The following is a 21,311-nucleotide window of genomic DNA, read 5'->3' as shown; positions in this document are numbered from 1 at the left end:
ATCCTTCACTTACTGACTGAGTCTGGTTCCATTTACCTGTCCGTCTGTCCTACCTTCTGGAACTGCATCTGGTGGTATTTTGAAGATTTTGTTGAGGACTTTGACTTCATGTAGTCGGTACTCTGGAGACGGGATTCCGTTCTTCCTGCAGAGCTCAGCTAGGATGGTGGACGGCTTCTTTGCATCACGCCACATATTGTAACCATCGCTGTGGAGAGAGGCAAAGATCAACAGTATGTTCAGGAGCAACAGTGCATACGTCTGGCGTTGAAAAGTAGATTTCTACTGCAGGAATTTGGGACGAAAACTTCATAACCGTCATTTTCAGGTATATTTATCTCCTGAAAAAGGTTCTATAGAGACAGTTCTTGCAGTCAGAACTTGCAGAAAATGATTTTTCCACAGAAGGAATCATGTCTATTAGATGATCCTTGTATCAGATGTGAGTAAAAATTGTCCTTTTATTGTTTAGAACTTGTTCTGACCAACCACCTATCACACATGCTGATATGAGCCTTCAAAGTTTACCCAGAATGCACTTTTTAAAGTTTTCTCTGGTGAATTATCAGAAAATACATCCAGGGTACCAATGATTGTTTCTGGGACTCACAGACAGTTTTACTGTTTAAACTATGATACATCCCATGATATTGCTGGTCAAAGTTGGTTAAAGAAAAAAAATGAACAAAAAACAGATTTGGTCTTTGTAATGTGACACCTGGAGTGAATCAAAATTGATCTAGTTGCAGTTTTTAACAGAACTCAGATGTGTTTTTCAGCTCTGAAAATTTCTATCTGCTGTGCTGAGGAAAAAGTCATTAAAAAGTGTAAAATTTGGTCCCATCTCTAAGTACTTCTAAGGAATGGAGCTCTGAAAATATGTTCTAGTATGAAGGTAAAACTTTGCCTGGACTAATAATAAAATAAACTAAAGTTACTGTAGATTAAAAATCAACTGATTCTGAGGGGAATTTTTGCCAGATTTGGGTGATGTTTTTGGAATAAACTTGTTCTATGTTACCATTCTGGTACTAACATGTGTTTCTGGTACTAAGATGAAGTTCTGGAACAATATGTGGTTCTGGTATGAACATGAAGTTCCAGTAATGATATGTAGTTCTGGTACAAAGATGAAGTTCTAGTGCTAACATGAAGTTCTGGATCTAACATGCAGTTCTGGTACTAACATGAAGTTTTAGTAGCAACCTGTAGTTCTGGTACTAACATGAAGTTCTGGCACTAACATGAAGTTCTGGCACTAACATGAAGTTCTGGTACTAAAATGAAGTTGTGGTACTAATTTGTAGTTCTGGTACGAACATGTAGTTCTGGCACTAACATGAAGTTCTAGTTCTAATATGTAATTCTAGTACTACCATGTAGTTCTGGCACTTACATGAAGTTCTGGTTCTAACATGTAATTCTGGTACTAACATGTAATTCTGGCACTTACATGAAGTTCTGGTACTAACATGTAGTTCTGGTTCTAACATGTAGTTCTAGTACTGCCATGTAGTTCTGGAACTAACATGACGTTCTAGTACTGCCATGTAGTTCTGGAACTAACATGAAGTTCTAGTACTAATACGTTGTAGTACTGATTCTATATGTTGAGGTACTGACGTGTCGTAGTACAGAGCCAGGCCACAGGAGGCTCTGTGATGGCTGTAGAACCGGTTCTCCAAGTCGACCCGAGTCTCGCCGATAACGTCATCAGCCCCAACCAGATCGTGGTCCATTACCGTGACAACCAGCTCTGTTTCCAGTGGGAACGACACCGTGAGTTCAAACACCCTGAAATACAGAAGGACGGTCGGTCAAATGGAGTCAGAACCAGCTGGACAGACAGTTGGAGGGATTCTGTCGGTACTGACTCTCCGAACGTCGGGTTCAGCTGTTTGGGGATGTATCGGTCTTTGGTGTCCAGACTTTGTTCTCCCACCTGAACCACGAGGTAGGGGTCGGCTTTACCATTCGGGTCTGTGGGAGCCAAACTGGTGGCCTGTAGAACACAGAGACAGTAGAACCAACAGTAGAACACAAACAGAGACAGTAGAGCCAACAGTAGAACACAAACAGAGACAGTAGAGCCAACAGTAGAACACAAACAGAGACAGTAGAGCCAACAGTAGAACACAAACAGAGACAGTAGAACCAACAGCAGAACACAAACTGGGTTTAACTGTTTGTAACCACAAACCTGCCAGGATGTTTGAAAGCATTTACCTAAAATAAAATCCCCAAAATGACTCCATTTATCAGCCAGAAACTGTGAAAACTTGGAAAATCAGTCAAATCTCAGCTTAAAGTTGTTTTTTTTTCAATTGAAGTACTTTTTTCTACAAATCTCATATAAATATTCACCAAAAATAAACTCTTTGCTCTACTTAGATTCTGTAAAAAGAAAAATTATGCGCTCCTTGACATAATTGTGAAGCCTTTAGTGACTCAAATGTGACCAAAAGTCATGTGACAAAAATTATGGAACTTTTCAGCTGAACTACAGGATGTGTTTATACAAAACAAAGAGCAGACAAGTATGGAAGCTAAAAAAATGGAAATAGTTAAATATCTATAGTATGTACAGTCAACATTTTCCTAGTAACACCTGTGGATACTTGAAAAAATGTTCTACATGTTGATACAAGGTTTTTTCAATTAATGTAACCTATATTTTCAAAGAAACTCCACCTTTGTTTTTCTTTTTTCCGATTTCTGTCATTCTAATTGTGCCAAACTGCACATAAGACATTGCTGGGTTCTTTATACTTGCAGTCATGATTGTTCTGTTTCTATAGAGGTGCAGGACTTCATATTCTAGTATAACAGTGAGGAAAAATGAGAGAAGTAAAAAACATCCAGAAACTGCCTGGACTTCAGAGGATTACACATATTTAAACCTAACATACTGTAGCTATGGTTGAGAATGTGAATTTTGTTGGTTCAAACATCTCAGACTGTTGATGAGAGTAACTCAAGTACCTTGACGATGTATACTCGGACTAAGACTTTGATCGGAGAGTTTTTGGGGATTCCATTGGTGATCTGGCACTGAGTGTCCTCAGTGTCTTCTGGATCGATCGGATAAACCAGGAAGGAGCCCTGAAGGACGGAGAGTCAGGAAGGATTTAGAATATCAGTCAGACAGATACAAACAGACAGACAAGACAGACAGATATAGACAGATACAGACAGACCTTGCATTTTCCCATCAGCCTCTCCTCATCATCCTCCTCATAGTCCTCACTACTCGCTCTTCCTTTGTACAGAGGAAACGTGTGCAGCCAATCCTGGAACTGATGGAACTCTGACTCCAGGTCGCCTCCATACAGCTGAACACACAAACAGAGGCAGAAAGATTTAAAATATCAGCTCAGTTCTCACATTAGAACATCTCTTTACCCTTGCAGAGTTTCCGGGGGTCTTAGAGAAGGTATAGGACCTTGGAACCCTATGGGGGTTCCAATGAGCCATCTGGTCTTAGTATGACCAAAATCAAAGAGGTGGCTGTTGGACTCCTCCAGGGTTGAATCTTCCCAGCTGGAATTTTAAATGTTCTGTGAAAGTTGTGCAAAGTTCCCAGAACGTTCTTCAAGGTAGGAGACCTAAAGAGGTTTTAAAAATGTCAGTGTAATAAAGTTGTCACCAAACTGAGTGACAACAAAACTGAATGTTGCGCTAAGAATTTTTTTCCTTTGTTATCATAAAACATTGTAGGAATGTTTTATAGAAGTCAGCCAAACATTTCAGCCAGAATGTTCCACATTTGTTGATACATCACGCTACAGGAGCATTTTATAAAGAACGTTCTGTAATCTGAGGTCTCGATAACGTCTTGATAACATTTCTTTAAATATTATGCTAACAACTGGACTAAATTCCTTTTAATGCACCTCCATTTCACAGAACAAGTGAACTTTTCAATAACTTCATGATCAACCTGCATCTTGCCTCGCCAGTAATCTTTTATTTCTCCTGCTTGCTACCAACATAATGTGTCTTAACCTGTCTGCTATTCACATGATCATATTTGGTATCATTCTGATCCACTCTTCGTCAGTAATGCACCTAGATAAATCATGCTCACCAAATTTCTATATTTTTGGAGTTATAGATACCACAAAATTATCTTCACATGTAATTATGCGAGGGACACCTGGACTTTAGCCCTCCCCAACAGAGGTTGGTCCAGATGCCCCCCTCCCTTAATGAGATGCAAGAATCCGTTTTAAAAGACCATGCCGGAAAGCACCACATTGAGTTCTCCTGACTATTGAAGTCTACTTGCTATCCGTCGTTTCGAGGCTCCACTCTGTCCACTGCTGTTCTGACCCGCTTCCACAGGCCGACTGGACCACATGCATCATCATCACCTTTGTCATCGTCTTCGTCATCCTCATCATCACGGGCACACAAGTACCTTCCAATCACTGAATACTTGGTGCACTCTTCTAAATTCTTATAATTTCGAAAACCAATAATTTGGCAAATTCTCAAATTGGCATTCCCAAAATTTTACAGCTGCTTTCAGGTGTAGTCTCTCCTAATTCCTTCCTCCCGGATCTCCATATTACAACGTAATATTCTCCCAATATTGCGTCGTAATATTGGGCTCTATTCCTTCCCTGCCATTCACATTCCATTCATTGTTTGTTTTGCATTTAGTGTCTTGTGTTGTATGTGTATTGTTGTGTTTTTAGTTGATAGATGTCATTAATCATAGTCAGTTGTCTTGTCTGCTATTTGTAAATAAATGTTTTGTAACTAAGTCCAGTTGACTCAATTGTCTGTTGTTCACTTTTTGGTCCCTAACTTGTATCGATTCCAGCTACCGAAATTTTATGCATAACCTTATCGAGCTAAACAATTCCCTTGATTATTTTATGAGGCTTTTCTTGTCTGCAGCTGGAGATGTTTCAGATTGCTGCATTATTATATTTAGCCTAATTTAGATATTTCGCTGGCCAAAAACCAGTTAGACTACTTCATAATTCTGCACAAAGTAATCTTAACCCCATTTACTGTACATTTCATAATTTGGTGGAGAAAATAATTTAAACCTTATAAAAATGTATTAAGAAATCCTACACCTTCAATAAAAAAGGCAAAATGTTCCACCTTTGTTAACATATCACACTACAGGAACATTTTATGAAGAACGTTCTGTCATCTGACCTCTCGACACCGTCTTGAAAACATTATTTTAAATGTTGTGTTGAGAACAACCCTCCTTCATTGTCATTGTGGAAACGTTTTACAGAAGAACGTTCTATAATGTGTTCTCTCTACTGCAATGGTAAAATGTTCCACCTTTGTTGGAATACCACAACACAGGAACATTATATGAAACATTCTGTCATCCGAGGCCTCAATAACATCTGGAACATTTTGTGAATGTCGGCTTAAGAACATTCCTCCTTTATCATGAACATTGGGGAAACATTTTTTAGATTCTATGCCTTCTATCAGCAACATTGTTAAAACGTCCTCAGAATATTGTAGGAAGAATATTCCAGGCTTGATAATATATCACATTACAGAACCATATTTTTAAAAAAATCATCTGAGGCCTCAGTAACATCTGGAAACCATTTCTTGAATGTTGGTTTGAGAACATTCCTCCTTTATCATGAACATTGGGGAAACATTTTTTAGATTCTATGCCTTCTATCAGCAACATTGTTAAAACGTCCTCAGAATATTGTAGGAAGAATATTCCAGGCTTGATAATATATCACATTACAGAACTATATTTTTAAAAAAATCATCTGAGGCCTCAGTAACATCTGGAAACCATTTCTTGAATGTTGGTTTGAGAACATTCCTCCTTTCTTATCATGAAACATCATCTGTGTTTCTCTGACTGTTGGGAGTTTAAACCTGATATTAACTTTGTAGGAATGTTACTTACACTACCAGTCAAAAGTTTGGGGCCACTTAGAAATGTCCTTATTTTGGTAAGAAAATTTTTCTTTTTCAATGAAGATAACGTTAAATGAATCAGAAATCCAGTCTAGACATTGTTAATATGGTAAATGACTGTTGTAGCTGGAAACGGCTGATTTTTAATGGAATATCTCCATAGGGGTACAGAAGAACATTTCAAGCAACCATCACTCCTGTGTTCTAATGCTACATTGTGTTAGCTAATGGTGTTTAAAGGCTCATTGATTAGAAAACCCCTGAGCAGTTATGTTAGCACATGAATTAGTGTGAGTTTTCATGGAAAAAATGAAATTGTCTGGGTGATTCCAAATTTTTGAACGGTAGTGTATATTCTCTGATAACAAAGAACGTTCTCAAACCAACATTTCAAAAATGTGATCCAGATGTTATCGAGGCCTCAGATGATTTTTAAAAGATGTCCTTGCAGAACATTCTTTGGTACACATTGGGTTCAGAAGGTTCAGATGTCCCCGTGGTTATCAGCCTTGTCATTAAATCAATTTGTGAAACTTAAATCACAGCCATGACGGCGGTTATGATGTTCCACCTTCAGTGTGGCGATCTTCTTCCTTTTAGGAGGCTCTACCTCCACCACCACGACCTCCTCCTCCTCCTCCTCGATGTTCGCCATTGTCAGATTGGCTCCGTCTGTACCATGAAGAAAACTTTATCAACACTAAAAGCCCTTTACAACCTGCTAATCTGTTAATCTGATGACATCTGAACATGTTGGTTTCAGGTCTGAATGAACATTTCCATAAAAGTCACAACAGAAATCTCACTGAACCGGACTGAGTAACTTTTCACTGTCAACACAAGTCAGTCACAACTTCAGTTTTTTGACTACTGAGTGGAAATATCAGCTGTGTGTTGGTCCAATAAATCAATCAAAATCAATGTAAAATAGGCATTATTATGATTTAAATATCACGGTGGGAGTTAAACTGTACCCGTCTCTGCTTGTTCCTCCATCTCCTCATCCTCAGCAGCCTGCAGATAGCAAACATCACACAGGTAGATCAAAGAATGTATCAATTAGTGCAGTTATTCTCTTATGTAAAGCTAAAATATGTACATTTTTAGTCCTAACTTGGTCAAAATTAAGTATTATTTTCTTTATCCTCAAGTTATAGGATCAAGTTGAATAAAGAATGCTTCAATACGTGCAGTTATTCTCTAATTTAAAGTTGATATATATAGATTTTTAGTGGCCTCTTGTACTAAATTAAGAGTTTTTCTTTGCAAACATGATGGAAAAAACTGAAACTTTTATTCTAATAATGTCTCACTAAACCATCTGAAGCCAAAACATGTCAGCAGGTTTGAAATGCAAATGAAAAAGCAAAAGGAACAAAAAAAAAAAAAACACCCAGAAACTAATTGCTTTAAAACTCTCATAATTGACACAAAACATTGAACCTCTAGTGTCTCATCTCAATGGTTGACTTAAAAAATGAAAATAAAATTATAGAATATCTATAAGGCTAAAAGAAGCACCTATTTACCTATTTCTATCTTTAAATAATTTAATTGAAAGGAATTAATTAGTTTTATAAATATTTATTTTTTTCCCCCAAACAAATCTGTTCTTTGTGTGTAAAATCTGCAGAATTATCAATCATTCAAAGTTATATTTTTTCACTATTCATGCTTTTATTTTTTAGTTTGTATCTGCATTAATGTTTATCTGCCTGAACCTAAAAACCAAATAGCAAGATTGGAGGACATGTTACCTTTTTTTTTTTAATGCTAAAATGATGCCAGAAACTGTCAAAACAAAAATAATCTGATTTTGAATGTTCCAACAGTCCTTGAACTAACCACATGTGACATACCTTCAGCTTAAAATCATGACGTTTCATCAAAATCACTTAATTCTGCACATATAACAAATTTGACAAAAATAATCAGAGAAACGTGTTTTTTGTTTTTAAAATCTGCAGAATGAACTTATTATTTAACGTTTTTATTTATCTCTATTCCCAGATTTGTTTTTAATCTACATCTGCATTGATGTTTAACACTTTTCGTCTCATATTTCTGACCTTCCTCTCCAGCTCCTCCAGTGAAGCGTAGTATTTGGACCACCAGTCCAGCTCCTCCTTCTCAGGCGCCTCCTCCTCCAGCTCCTCTCCTTTCTTCATCAGCTTCTTCAGAGGCGCCTGCAGGAGTTTTTTCACGTTAATGTCCACATCAGCTAATTTTTTACACATTTTAATTCCAGTTTCAAGTTTGTTTTTCCTGCACTCTATGGGGAGATTAATCTACTTACGTTAACCAGTTTCATGGGGTTGATGGGGATCTTGGACTGATTGACCGTCAGACCGCTCAGTCCGATGTTCTTCACCGACATCAAAGGGTTGATCTTCACAGAGTTCTGCCTCACTGCAGGAACACATAGAAAAACACCGAGTGGTGTTAGAGAAGACTTTGCTGTTGGTGGTCAGATGAAACTAACACTTTGTGGGACTCACTGAATCCAGAAAATTAAATTAATTCCTAATTCTGGTTTCAGTCTACTACGGATCAGTTCAGTTATTTATTAGACACCTCAGTGAGCTTGTAAACAGGGTTCTGGCCAGAAAGAAATCCCAAAACAAAGTAAATAAGAAGAAATATTACATAGGTGAGAAGTTGTCTCATAATATTTTACTGTTCAGAACATGTTCAATTTGCTTTATGATGGTAAATCTTCTGCACACATGAGATTAGATTTACCTTCACTGTAGCAAAAACAAAGCACTTTAATATCCAACAAGAAGTGCAAAAGAAGCAGTAATGTACAGTTATATTTGGAGAGCAGTTTTGAAGTGTCAGGAATCTGATCAATTTGGATAAGGCTATTTAGTAATATTTTAGTTTTTGTGGTTTGTAGAAGGCATTTTGTTTTGATTTTTTTCTATTCTTTTTTAATCCTGTATATATTAAAGCTTTATTTTCTTGTTTCTTACTAAAGAGAGTAAGAAATAAATACACTACCATTCAAAAGTTTTGGGTCACTTAGAAATGTCCTTATTTTTGAAAGAAAGGCATTTTTTTTTTTAGTGAAGATAACATTAAATTAATCATAAATCCCATCTAGACATTGTTAATGTGGTAAATAACTAGTCTAGCTGGAAATGTCTGGTTTTTAGTGGAATATCTCCATAGGGGTACAGAGGAACATTTCCAGCAACCATCACTCCTGTGTTCTAATGCTACATTGTGTTAGCTAATGGCGCTGATAGGCTAATTGATGATTAGTTGATTGATGGTGCAATTATGTTAGCACATGAATAAAAGTATGAGTTTTCATGGAAAGCATGAAATTGTCTGGATGATCCCAAATTTTTGAACAGTAGTGTATGTCTGGCCATTACAACCTTGTAAAACAGCAATCCTAAGACTTTTACACATTTCTGTATCCAATAATGTTATGGGAAGGGGTCAGAGAACCCAAGCGCAGGCACACAGAAACTGGCAGACAGGTGAATAAACGTAAGAGATTTATTTAACCCAAAAACTAAACCAATACATAAATGGAGAACTGAACTGAGAGGACAGAACTAAACCAAATAACTCAAAACTTGACAATAAACACTATGAGTACATAATAATAATAATAATAATAATAATAATAATAAAACAGAAGTCTACCAAAGCTAAACTGAATTTACAAAACTAAACTAAGGAGGGGCACTCACAAGATGGGGGAACTGAATACAGAGGGCAAAACAGGCTGAGGAAGTCCAGGGGGACTGGTAGGAACAACTGGCTGGAAACTGAAGCAGGGCTAACGCAAATCCAGGAGGAGAACTGAGTCCATGTGTGAGAAAATCCAGGAGGGGGGAAAATGGAGTCCAAAAAGTGGGGAACCAAATCCAAAACAGTGCACTGAGTCCATGACAGGATGTGAATTTTTGAAGGTATGTGGATCAATGATCCAGCGGGGAGTGAATGAAAGCACAGGGCTTAAATAGCAGGAGGTGAAGTAGAGAACAGGTGAAAAGAGTGAACTAATTACTGCAGCTGATGTGCATTACTGCAATCAGCAAGGTGCAGGCAGGTGAGTGAAACAAGGGAGACAGACAGATGCAGAGACCAACAGACAAACAGAGGGAGACAAGACAAGGAGAAAAATACAAAAGAGACAGATGACAAAGACAGGAAGAGGGGAAAAGGAAGAAAAGAGGAAGAAGGAGAAAGAAGGGCAGGGGCTAGAGCAGGATCATAACAAATAATGAGCACTGCCTTCCTCATCTTATGAAATATGAAACCTAAAAATGACCTTCATGTGCCCCAGTCCCAATCAATGTGATTTTAATTGATCTACATCTGCACATATTTGAGGCCAGTCCTTTCTTTTCATCTGTTGTCACACAGGTGTTATGAATGTGAAGAATTTTCTTAATAAATGTCACATTTTCAAATAATAGCTGATTAAATTGTGGTCAGAGTTGAGCCTGTTGGACTATTCTGAAGTGATGTCGCTGTTTTAAGTCACAGACACGTGATGTGGCCTCAGAGACAATATTTCCATTGTTCAGAGGTCATTAAATGCTGCAAAAGACTTTGTCATGGTGCCCATTCACAAGCGAAACCCCTACAATTCTCTGCTTGTTAACATTAACTGCCTGCCTCCTCTTACAGTATCAAACGGCAAAAGGCTCCACCTGCTGGTGTAACAAGGTACTATAGTTAATCTACAATACTTGAAGTGTGTATTATCAGGAAAATGGCATCAGGTATTGGCGGATACTTAATAATAAATGACTCAGATCCGATCTTGATCAGGACATCTATAGTTCTTCTTACCCTTTGGCTTTGCCTCCTCCTCTGCCTCCTCTGGCTCTCTGTCAAGCTCACGAGGTCCATAGTTCATGAGGTTCTGGACCACGTGACACCCGACCAGAGCCAGCTGACCGAACGCCCGATGCTCCACCACGAACAACGTCAGAGGAGGGTGGAGGTAGGACTGTTCCGGCAGCTCCTGAAAAAACCAAACCCAGACAGAACACACGGGGGTTTAGTTATGTCTACGTTCTGTATGAACACAACAGAGGTGAATCTATTAAATTCATTAAAAGAAGGTTGTATTTCCTGAAGTCTTAATCCAGCTAGATATTTTTGTTCCAAAAATGTTCTGAGAAAGTTCTGCAAATTTGTACTAGTATTTTTCAATGAGAAGTTTTCTTTTAAATGCAGAAAGTTCTTCTTCTAGGGAGGGTAACTAAAGATGGTCTAAAAATGTTGTCCTAATGTTCTTAAAACTCAGTGTTGCTCTGATAACATTATTCCTTCGTTATCATATAACACTGTGGAACATTGAGGGAAAGTTTTTTAGATTCTATAATGTGCTCCTTCAACAACATCCCCAAGCGTTCTCAGGACATGGCAGCCAGAATGTTCCACCTTTGTTATTATACTGCAACATCTTATAAAAAAGGTTCTGTCATCTAAGGTCTCGATAACATCTTAAAATGTTACCGAGACCTCAGATAAAATGTTGTTTTAAGAACATTCCTTTGTTATTATATCACAGTACAGGAACGCCTCATTAAGAACGTTCTGTCATCTGAAGTCTCAATAAGATCTTAAAAACAGTTTTTTGAATGTTACATCGAAAATATCTCGTTGTCATCATTGTGGACATGTCTTACAGAAGAATGCTCCATAATGTGTTCGATCAACAAAAAGGTAAAATGTTCCACCTTTGACATATATAATGTTACAGGGATGGCATAAAATCATCTGAGGCCTTGATAATATCTTGGAAACATTTTTCGAACATTGGTTTGAGAACATCATTCTTTTGTTATCATTCTGGAAACACTTTCTAGTAAAACGTTCTATAAAGTGTTCCCTCGACAAAAATCCCCAAAACACATCATTGCAAGCAGAATTTTCCACCTTTGTTAATATACCACATTACAGGAACACTTCAAAACAATCCTCTGAGACCTTGATAACATCAGAAAAACATTTTTTTGAATATTACTTGTTGTGTTATTGACAACTTCCTCGTAATGAAGAGAAACCATTCTAATAAAGTCATAGGAACTTCACTGGAAAAAAAAAAAATAAAACATTCTACAAATTTGGGATTAAAATATTTTCTTTAAAAAAAGTTATTAGAACTTGTAGATTGTGTTATCTAATGCAGTGGAAACGTTCCCCTACGGTTTGTTGCCATAACTCATAACTAATGACAGGAACTGACCACGTCGATGTAGCGGACCACCTCTTTGAAGTTCGAGTGAGTTTTGTAGTTCTCGATCTCCTCAGATTCCAGCTGACGTCCTGCACACTCCACCCTAACCAGGGGGCGCTCCACCTCGAACAGCTGCACCCGCTTCAGCTCCCGTAGGCCCCAGAACAGCACCTGAACGCGACACAGAGAGAACACAAAGGATCTGATAGTTTGTGCTACCTCAACTCACGTTCCTCAGTCAGTTCAAGTAAAATGTTGGATTTATTTGGAGTAACAAGACCTAACCAGATCAGTCAAAGCAACATAGAAAAACAACACTGGTGTTTACGTTTTCTACCACAATTTGAACAAAAAGACCAGTTTTCAGTATTCTTGACTGATGGAAAAAGTAAATTATAAACCACAAAATTTGGACCCACCCCTTATGTACTTTAAGGGTCTAGAAGTCTGAAAATCTAAATAGCATGAAGATAAAACTTTGGACAACTTCATTAAATAAACTAATTTTATTGTACCCTTTAAAAATCTGCTGATTCTGAGGACGTCAGGAAGGAACTTTTTCAGATTTGGTTGGATTTACCAAAAATTAAACCAATTAAAAACAACATATTGATCGATAAGTAGGAGACTAAATGTGTTGTACGTCAGCTGTAGTGCCTGTATTAGTATAACTGGGTCTATTTTAAGCTGAATATGTCTGCTATTTTTTCTAGGTGTGCGTCTCTGTGAATATGACCTCGATCCTGAAGGTCTTCAGAACTGGTCGGACTCCTTCTGGTATGACGTAACATCTCTGCTCGTCCACATAGGTCAGTTCCTGAGGGTCTACACTGCTGGGGAGGCCGGGCTGCAGAGGAGAGGATGTCGTGGTTCAGTGAATACACTTAAACTCAGGTCAGGTTGTTGTTTGGGCTAAAAGATAACTATCATTTTTCACAATTTTGATCTTGTTTTAGCAGTCTGGTCTATCTTGTACACCTGAAAAATAATAAATATAGTACAGTGAACATCAGAAGCAAAGTTTAACAGAAGAGCTTTTCTTCTTATGAACAATCAAACACAAACCATTTAGAAAGACAGCTAAAAATCAGCCCCAAAATAGACTCAAACTCAATGCAACAAAAGTAAATCCAGCAGTGATCATTTAAACTACAAAAACTAAACTGAATCCATCTGTGATTTCCAGTCAGTCTAACTGCATGTACATGCTTCAAAAAGGAGCTGTGAACAGCAGAACTTTCTCACTTTTGGACCTATGGGCAGTATCTATGTCTTCATCATGGTTCCACATGGAAAAGAATTGAACAGAGGATCTGAAAAATCTGACTGTGAGACTTCACAAAGATGAAGAAGAATCCAGGAAGATCAGTGAGCAACTAAAAATCAAAGACACAGTGTCAGCAGTAATCAGGAGGTATAGAAGGAGTCATAGTACCACTAATCAGGGCTGCAGTGGTCGTCCTCCTAAAATGACTCCACAGACACTGAACTACTTTCACAATCTAGCAGTGAAAAGCAGATGGCAGCTGCTTCAGACTTGAAACTGGAGTTATCAATGGAAATCAGAGTTTGTGTGATGCTCAGACAGTGAAGGACACTTCAGAACATCTTTATGGACAGAGAACAAAAAACCCTGATGGCGTTCAGAACAAAGCTTCCAGATGAAACTTTGCTAAAGAAAATGAAGAAAAACCTGATGAATGTTGGGATTCTTTGGTCAGATGAAGATCAATTTATTGGGCACAGATTTAGTCCAACATGTTTGGTGTGAACCTGACCAGGATGACCACAGTGAATGCATAGTCCTGACAGCAAAGCACGGAGGTGGGACTGTGATGATATGAGGCTGTATGAATGTAAAAGGTGTTGTGGAGACGACATTTATAGATGCACCATGAAGGTCTGTGGTTAAACCAAAGTACTGGTACCAGATGGCTAGTAGTCTGCTCAAGCTTGGCGGTAGACGACAATAAACTCCTCTTATTTGCCATTTTTTAAAGCGCAAACAAAAAGAGGCCAGTGTATAGAACCTGATTGATTGACTGACTGACTGATTGATTGATTGACAGATGTCACCTCTCCAAATCCGGAGTAGTCCAGTTCGATGAGCTCAAAGGCACCCAAAAGCTCTCCGGCTGGAATCCTGCCCAAGCTGATGTCATAGAAACGTAGGCGGGGCTTCCTGTAGAACAACTCAACAGGTTTGAATTCAGGCTCGGCGTAAGCTCGACCCAAAGGCTTTGAACTTCCCTGCACACACACAGAGTAGACAAAACACAAGCTAATTAAAAATATAAGAAGTAAAACATCTGTAGTATGTAGGGACACTTTGGTATTAGTGACACAATAACTTTATAAGAAGATTACTTGAAGTGAAAATAGTCTTAAAATGCTCTTTGAACATTTGATTAAAATGTGTTCTTGAAATAAATGATTAGAACTGAATTGCTGTGGGTTACCACGGTGTCGTGGTCGTAGATGTTGATGATGACCAGCGGCGGGTCCCTCTGCAGCTCCTCCATGGTTCCCTCCAGCAGAACTCTGTCGAACAGCAAACACTCGCTCCAGGTGGGAGACAGAGTGTCGGACAGCACCTGAACGCAACACACACCTACAGGTCAGTTTATCGATTTGTAATAATAGAACAGCTCCATGATACTTCTGTCATCTAAAGAGGACAAACATAACAGAATCTGTGCTACTAACTTAAGGACAGGAGTTTGAAAAATCCTACAGATATTTAACTATTTACATTTTTCCTTACTTGTCTATTCTGCTCTGTGTAAACACTGCCTGCAGTTCAGCCGAAAACCCTCTGAATTTTTATCATCAGTCACAGCCGAGTCACTGATTGCTGTGCTGGTTGTGCAAAGGAGTGCAGAATTTTTTGTTTTTTACAGAATCTGGTTCGAGCAATCTATTTATTTTTGGCAAATTTTTAAAAGAGACACAGAAAATAAAGCGATTTTGAAGATATATCACGTTTCAAGCCTAGATTTGGTTCATGTTTCTGACAGATCTGCTCATCAAAGATGTTTCATGGACCTTCAGAAAGTTGAAAAAATGATCATTTGTTGAGTTTCTGACTGATAAATAGAGAAATTTTTCTACTTTTCAACATAACGTTCCATTCTGCTGGTAATTTTTGGGCTGAGCCATAATTAAAACAAAACATTTTTATTTTTTCTTTTATACTTGCAACATGTAACTGTAACTTAGCAATAAAGAAAACAACACTTTATTTCGAGCGCATGAAAAATTTGATTTTTTTTTTGTAGACTGTGTAAGTTTTGGGGGTTTAGAGATCTCAGCTAACATGATTAATGGAAGTGACTGTAAAAGCTATAAAGTGCCAGATTTTTTTGTCATGTCACCGTTGATCACAGCTGAGTCACTGATGGCTTCTTAATTGTGCCGTGGAAATTGGAATTTTTATTTTTTTTGTAGATTCTGCTTAGGTTAGACAGTTTATTTTTGGGAAACTTTTAGATGAGAAATGTAGAATAAAGTGATTTTGAAGCTATATCACGGTTTATGCCTAGATTTGGTTCATGTTTCTGACAGAACTGCTTCAGAAAGTTTAAAATCTGAACACTGTTTTTCAGTTTTGACAGTTTGTAACTGATAAATAAAGTATTCTTTCCACTTTGTTGAGATAGCATTCAATTCTGCTGGTGGTTTTTGGGCCATAATTAGGAGAAAATATGTTTTTCATGTTTGTCAGCGTTGGTTACAGCTGAGTCTCTGATGGCTTCTTAATTGCGTCAAGGAAATTAGAATTTTTAGTTTTTTGTAGAATCTCATTAGTGGAAGTGATATATTTTTGGCAAATTTTAAAATGAAAAATGTAAATGAATTTAATAAGATATCCCAATTTTAAGCTTTTAGACTCGGATAACTTTTTAAAAGAATGACATGTCACAGGTGAGTAGTTCAAGGAAAGGTGTAGCGTTGAAAATTTTAGTATTTTCTATGTTTCTGGTTCTAAAAATGGTGTAATTTTAGTGACTTTTTAAAACTAAGATGATTTTCAAACCTGGATTTTTGGGTTTCAGAGGGTTAAACTGGTGGACGGTTGTACGTACTCTGGTGACCTGACACTGTGTGGAGAAAACCACCTTCGCAAAAGGGTCTGACAGGCCGTTGTCGTCGGCAGCCAGCAGGCCACGCCCCTGGTACAGGTGACACCGGAGCTGGAAGTACCTGCTGTCTGCAGAGAGAAAGAAAAATATCCACCTTCACCTCACCTGGAAGACTGAAGCTTCACGACTTTAAAACCTCTGCAGACTCACCCTGACAGGACAGACTGACAGGAAGCTTCCTCCTCCCTCCCTCAGCAACCAGCCTCCTCTGGTCCTCCTCCTCCTCCTCGTACACCGGAGTGAACTCCTCTGGTAAACAGTTCAGGGCCTCCTTACTGTATTTAACCGGGCCGAGCCACAGGTAGACTTCCAGCTTCGCAAAGATCTCACTGGCTGCACCTCCTGGAGACTAGAAGGGGCAAAAAATTCAGCTTTAATCATGATTTACAGAGTGGAAAGGAAGAGGTGTACGTCACTGAGGACTTATGAGCATTACTGATGATTTCAGTGATAAAGCAATAAGTTGGTGGTTTTTGAGACAGAATGGGATAAAGAGAAAGATCAGAGAGTTAAGGGGTTCTAGAGGCAGAGCAGCAAACATCAGTAAATATCAAGTGTTGGCTGCAGAGACAAAACGCTGAACCTCATAGATGATTTTAGAAACAGAACTTGAAGCGTTTTCAGTGATTTCAATGACAGAGGTGATAATTTAACTCTCTGAACACCAAAACTCGCAGTTAGTTTGACAGGTATGTTATCTTTATAAAAATGTCAAAATTACACAGTCTATCAGACCTAGAAATGGTAAAAGCAGGACGAATTTTCAAATAATCACCTTTTCGACGGTCCTTGTACTACTCATCAGTTATGAGCTGCTCCACCAGAAAACTCAACCAAACCTGAGCTTAAAATCACCATATTTCACTAAAATCACTTCATTCTACATGTCTCATTTAAAAAAATTGTCAAAAACAAACCATTGGCTCGAACCAGATTCTGTAAAAAAAAAAAAAAAAACTAAGAATTTTGAACTTCTCTGTGCAACTATGAAGTCATTAGTGACTCAGCTGAGACCAACAGTCATGAGACAAAAATTCAGGAACTTTTTAGCTGAAGTGAGCTCAGAGGAGACAAGAATGGCAACAAATAAAATATAAAAATAGTTAAATATTTTTAAGTAGAAAAAGTTCAAATAGAGGTAATTTTTCCAGGATAGTTCAAACTTGCTCAGGTCAAGTTCAATTCAATTCAATTCAATTCAATTTTATTTATATAGCGCCAATTACAGTCAAATTGTCTCGAGACGCTTTACAGAACCCATATGCCTGAACCCCAGAGCAAGCCAAAAGGCGACAGTGGCAAGGAAAACACCCTTTTAACAGGGAAAAAAGCCTTGAGCAGAACCCGGCTCTAATGTGGGGGAACCCATCTGCCTGCTGGCCGGGCGGGTTGAGAGGGACAGAAGTGGTAGAAAGGCAGAGATAGAGGGGTAGAGGTAGAGATAGAGGGATACAGATAGAGGGGTAGAGGTAGAGGGGAAGAGGTAGAGGGGTAGAGATAGAGGTGTAGAGGTAGAGATAGAGAGGTGGGGGGGTGGGACACAAGGACCATAAAACACAGCCACACATCTGAAGCATCCAGCTCTGGGACCAGGGACACCCGGAGAAAGGACACAGAAAGAAACAGAGTGAATGTAATGCAATAATGGTATATATAGTAAATACATAGGTAGTTAGAGAAGGGCTCAGTGCATCAAGAGAGGTTCCCCAGCAGTCTAGGCCTATAGCAGCATGACTAGGGGCAAACTAAAGGGACATCAAGAGGGGAAGTCAGTTGTGCAAATGAAAACACCAGCTCACCCCGTCAGGGTCCCCCAGTCAGCCCTAACTATAAGCTTTGTCAAAAAGGAAGGTTTTAAGCCTGGTCTTAAAAATAGAGAGGGTGTTCGCATCCCGAACCCAAACTGGGAGCTGGTTCCACAGGAGAGGCGCCTGATAACTGAAGGCTCTGCCTCCCATTCTACTTTTAGAGATTCTAGGAACAACAAGTAAGCCTGCAGTCTGAGAACGAAGAGTTCTGCTAGGATAATATGGTACTATCAGGTCTTTAAGATATGATGGAGATTGGTTGTTAAGAGCTTTATATGTCAGAAGAAGGATTTTGAATTCTATTCTAGATTTAACAGGAAGCCAATGAAGAGAAACCAATATAGGAGAAATATGATCTCTCTTGCTAACTCCCGTCAGTACTCTGGCTGCAGCATTTTGGATCAGCTGTAGATGTTTCAGAGAGCTACTGGGACAACCTGATAATAAGGAATTACAGTAGTCAAGCCTAGAAGTAACAAATGCATGGACTAGTTTTTCTGCATCACTCTGAGACAGGATGTTCCTGATTTTCACAATATTTCTCAGGTGGAAAAAGGAAGTCACTGGTATTTAAAGCACATTTTAAGCAACAGCACCAAAGTTCTTTCGAATAGAGATAAAAGAGTTGTCTCACAAACTAACCTTACAAATTTAACTATAGTTAAGACATTACAGTGTTATTCATGATTTGGTTAAAAGCAGAGTGGTCTAACACACAAAAAATACAAACTGAATTTTCTGTAATTTTCTGTAATATTTTATGGTCTAAATTTTAGTGGCAGAGTGGTCTAACTCACAACCCAAATACAGCGTTACAGTGAATGTTAGACCATTCTAGGAAACACAAAACTTTGAACGCATTTTTCCCCAAAAACTACATAAAGTGTGTCAGACCACTCTGCTTCCAAGTCCAGGCAATTTCATGTTTTCCATGAGAACTCACACTTTAATTCATGCTAACATAATTGCATCATGGTTTTCTAATCATCAATGAGCCTTTCAACACCATTAGCTAACACAATGTAGCATTAGAACACAGGAGTGATGGTTGCTGGAAATGTTCCTCTGTACCCCTATGGAGATATTCCATTAAAAATCAGCCGTTTCCATCTAGAATAGTCATTTACCACATTAACAATGTCTGGACTGGTTTTCTGATTCATTTAATGTTATCTTCATTGAAAAAACTGTTTTTCTTTCAAAAATAAGGACATTTCTGAGTGACCCCAAACTTTTGAACAGTAGTGTACATGACAACTAAACAAATCCAAAAATTCCCTCTAAATAAGTTTAATTTTTACTTTACATTGGTTTACAGGGTACACACTTGAGAAAATGTTGGACACGTTCATACCAGTTTTTCTTTTTGTAAAATAATCAAAAAGACATTTTTTTTCTGATTTCTGTCATACTGCACAGAAGACATTTCTAAGTTCTCTGTCCTTCTTCATGGTTGTTCTGTTTCCATAGAGGTTCAGGACTTTATTTACATTACTGTGAAAAATTTAAAACGTTACCTTCACGTAGAGGGTGTTGATTCGGCCACAGTCCCGCCCCCTCTGCTCCTCCACCAATGAGAATATGATGGAGTTGGCGGGGATCCTGACGTAAGCCAATCGCTTGTTTCCACTCAGTAACCAGATGAAAGCATCTGGGATGGTGTTCTGAGGCTGGAGACAGAATGACAGATTAAATTTCAGACCTCAGATAAACTGTTATGTTTGACATTATGTTGGACCTCTGACCTCTGAAGCCAGCAGCCGGAGTCTCTTCAACAGTTTTCTGCTGTCGTTCAACCGTTGCTTGGTCGTCCGTCTGGTCATCCTCCGCCGGGCTCGGACCGTCTGACGGGCCAACAGAACCTGGACACAGTCCGTCAGACATGTAGAGCTTTGGTGAAATTATCAGACAACCTGGTGTTTTCTTTTACAATGTCCTTTAACATTGATAGCTTCATTTGAATTTCATCATTGTGGTTAAATAGTTACAGCATCTTCCAAAAGATATGAAAAAAACTGTCTTATAATAAGTCAATACATCCAATAAATTATGTTTAAAATGATAATGTTTTGAAACTAGGATTGTCCCATCATGTTATTTTGCCTCCAGTCGGCGTCATTTAATGTTTAGTCCTACTATTGTACCATTTTCCTACCTAATACACAGTTAAAGTACATTAAGGTCAGCAGGTTTTGAGACTCAGAGAGTTAACAGTCATAATAGTTAACAGTCATTCTAATTTTTCTTTCATATTTGCACATTTTCCAGTTACCAAAGAAAAAAGAAAATAACACCTAATTTAGAACAAGAGACCACACACTAAAATGGAAGTTTTTTTGATACTGAACTGAAGAAGAGAATATACATGTCCAACATTTTACACACACACCTTAAGTATATATTAAAGTTATTATAACAACTTGTCCAAAATGACTCAAAACTTGTCCAAAATGATTCACAACCAGTCCAAAGTGACTCAAAATTTGTCCACAATGATCAAAACGGGTCTAAAATAATGCAAAAATTGCCCAAAATGACTCAAAATTTGTCCAAAATGGCTCACAATCTGTTCATAATGACTCAAAACTTGTCCAAAATGATTCAAGACGTGTCCAAAATTACACAAAACTTGTCCAAAATGACTCAAAACTTGTCCAAAATGATTCACAACCAGTCCAAAGTGACTTAAAATTTGTCCACAATGATCAAAACGGGTCTAAAATAATGCAAAAATTGCCCAAAATGACTCAAAATTTGTCCAAAATGGCTCACAATCTGTTCATAATGACTCAAAACTTGTCCAAAATGACTCAAAACTTGTCCAAAATGATTTAAAACTTGTCCACAATGATCAAAACAGGTTCAAAATGATGCAAAAATTGTCCAAAAAGACTCAAACTTTTTCCAAAATGACACAAAATTTGTCCACAATGAATCAAAATGTATCCAAAATGATGCAAAACTTGTCCAAAAGGACACAAAACGTCTCCAGAATGATGCAAAAATTGTCCATAAGGAGTCAAAATTTGTCCAAAATGACTTAAAAATTTGTCCAAAATGACTCAAAACCTGTCCAAAATTATGCAAAACTTGTCCACAGTGATCAAAACATGTCCAAAATGACGCAAAATTGTCCAAAATGACTCAAAATGTGTCCAGAATGATACAAAACGTGCCCTACATGACTCCAAACTTGTCCACAGTGATCAAAATATGTCCAAAATT

At 38.1% G+C, this 21,311-nt stretch overlaps 1 protein-coding gene across 3 annotated transcripts in view; it reads right to left on the bottom strand.

Moving 5' to 3' along the window:
- Positions 1-21,311, bottom strand: part of fer1l4 (fer-1 like family member 4) — a 70,741-nt gene that overhangs the window by 11,263 nt on the left and 38,167 nt on the right. For 2 of the 3 annotated variants that reach the window (XM_035955901.2, XM_023287450.3), the window contains 18 exons: positions 19,832-19,948; positions 19,604-19,756; positions 16,429-16,627; positions 16,222-16,346; positions 14,596-14,730; positions 14,213-14,386; positions 12,873-12,983; positions 12,146-12,307; positions 10,741-10,915; positions 8,219-8,331; positions 7,992-8,108; positions 6,897-6,936; positions 6,494-6,594; positions 3,198-3,332; positions 2,983-3,102; positions 1,875-2,002; positions 1,624-1,794; positions 54-208 (listed from right to left, as the gene is read on the bottom strand). In XM_035955901.2, coding sequence (XP_035811794.2) covers positions 54-208; positions 1,624-1,794; positions 1,875-2,002; positions 2,983-3,102; positions 3,198-3,332; positions 6,494-6,594; positions 6,897-6,936; positions 7,992-8,108; positions 8,219-8,331; positions 10,741-10,915; positions 12,146-12,307; positions 12,873-12,983; positions 14,213-14,386; positions 14,596-14,730; positions 16,222-16,346; positions 16,429-16,627; positions 19,604-19,756; positions 19,832-19,948 — 2,431 coding nt within the window. The remainder of the gene's footprint in view (positions 1-53; positions 209-1,623; positions 1,795-1,874; positions 2,003-2,982; positions 3,103-3,197; positions 3,333-6,493; positions 6,595-6,896; positions 6,937-7,991; positions 8,109-8,218; positions 8,332-10,740; positions 10,916-12,145; positions 12,308-12,872; positions 12,984-14,212; positions 14,387-14,595; positions 14,731-16,221; positions 16,347-16,428; positions 16,628-19,603; positions 19,757-19,831; positions 19,949-21,311) is intronic. The other variant, XM_055010696.1, reaches the window with a different exon arrangement.

Source organism: Amphiprion ocellaris, chromosome 5, assembly GCF_022539595.1.
Source record: "Amphiprion ocellaris isolate individual 3 ecotype Okinawa chromosome 5, ASM2253959v1, whole genome shotgun sequence".
Taxonomy (NCBI): domain Eukaryota; kingdom Metazoa; phylum Chordata; class Actinopteri; family Pomacentridae; genus Amphiprion; species Amphiprion ocellaris.
Note: the sequence above shows the minus strand (reverse complement) of the source record. Positions and strands in the feature narration are given on the sequence as shown.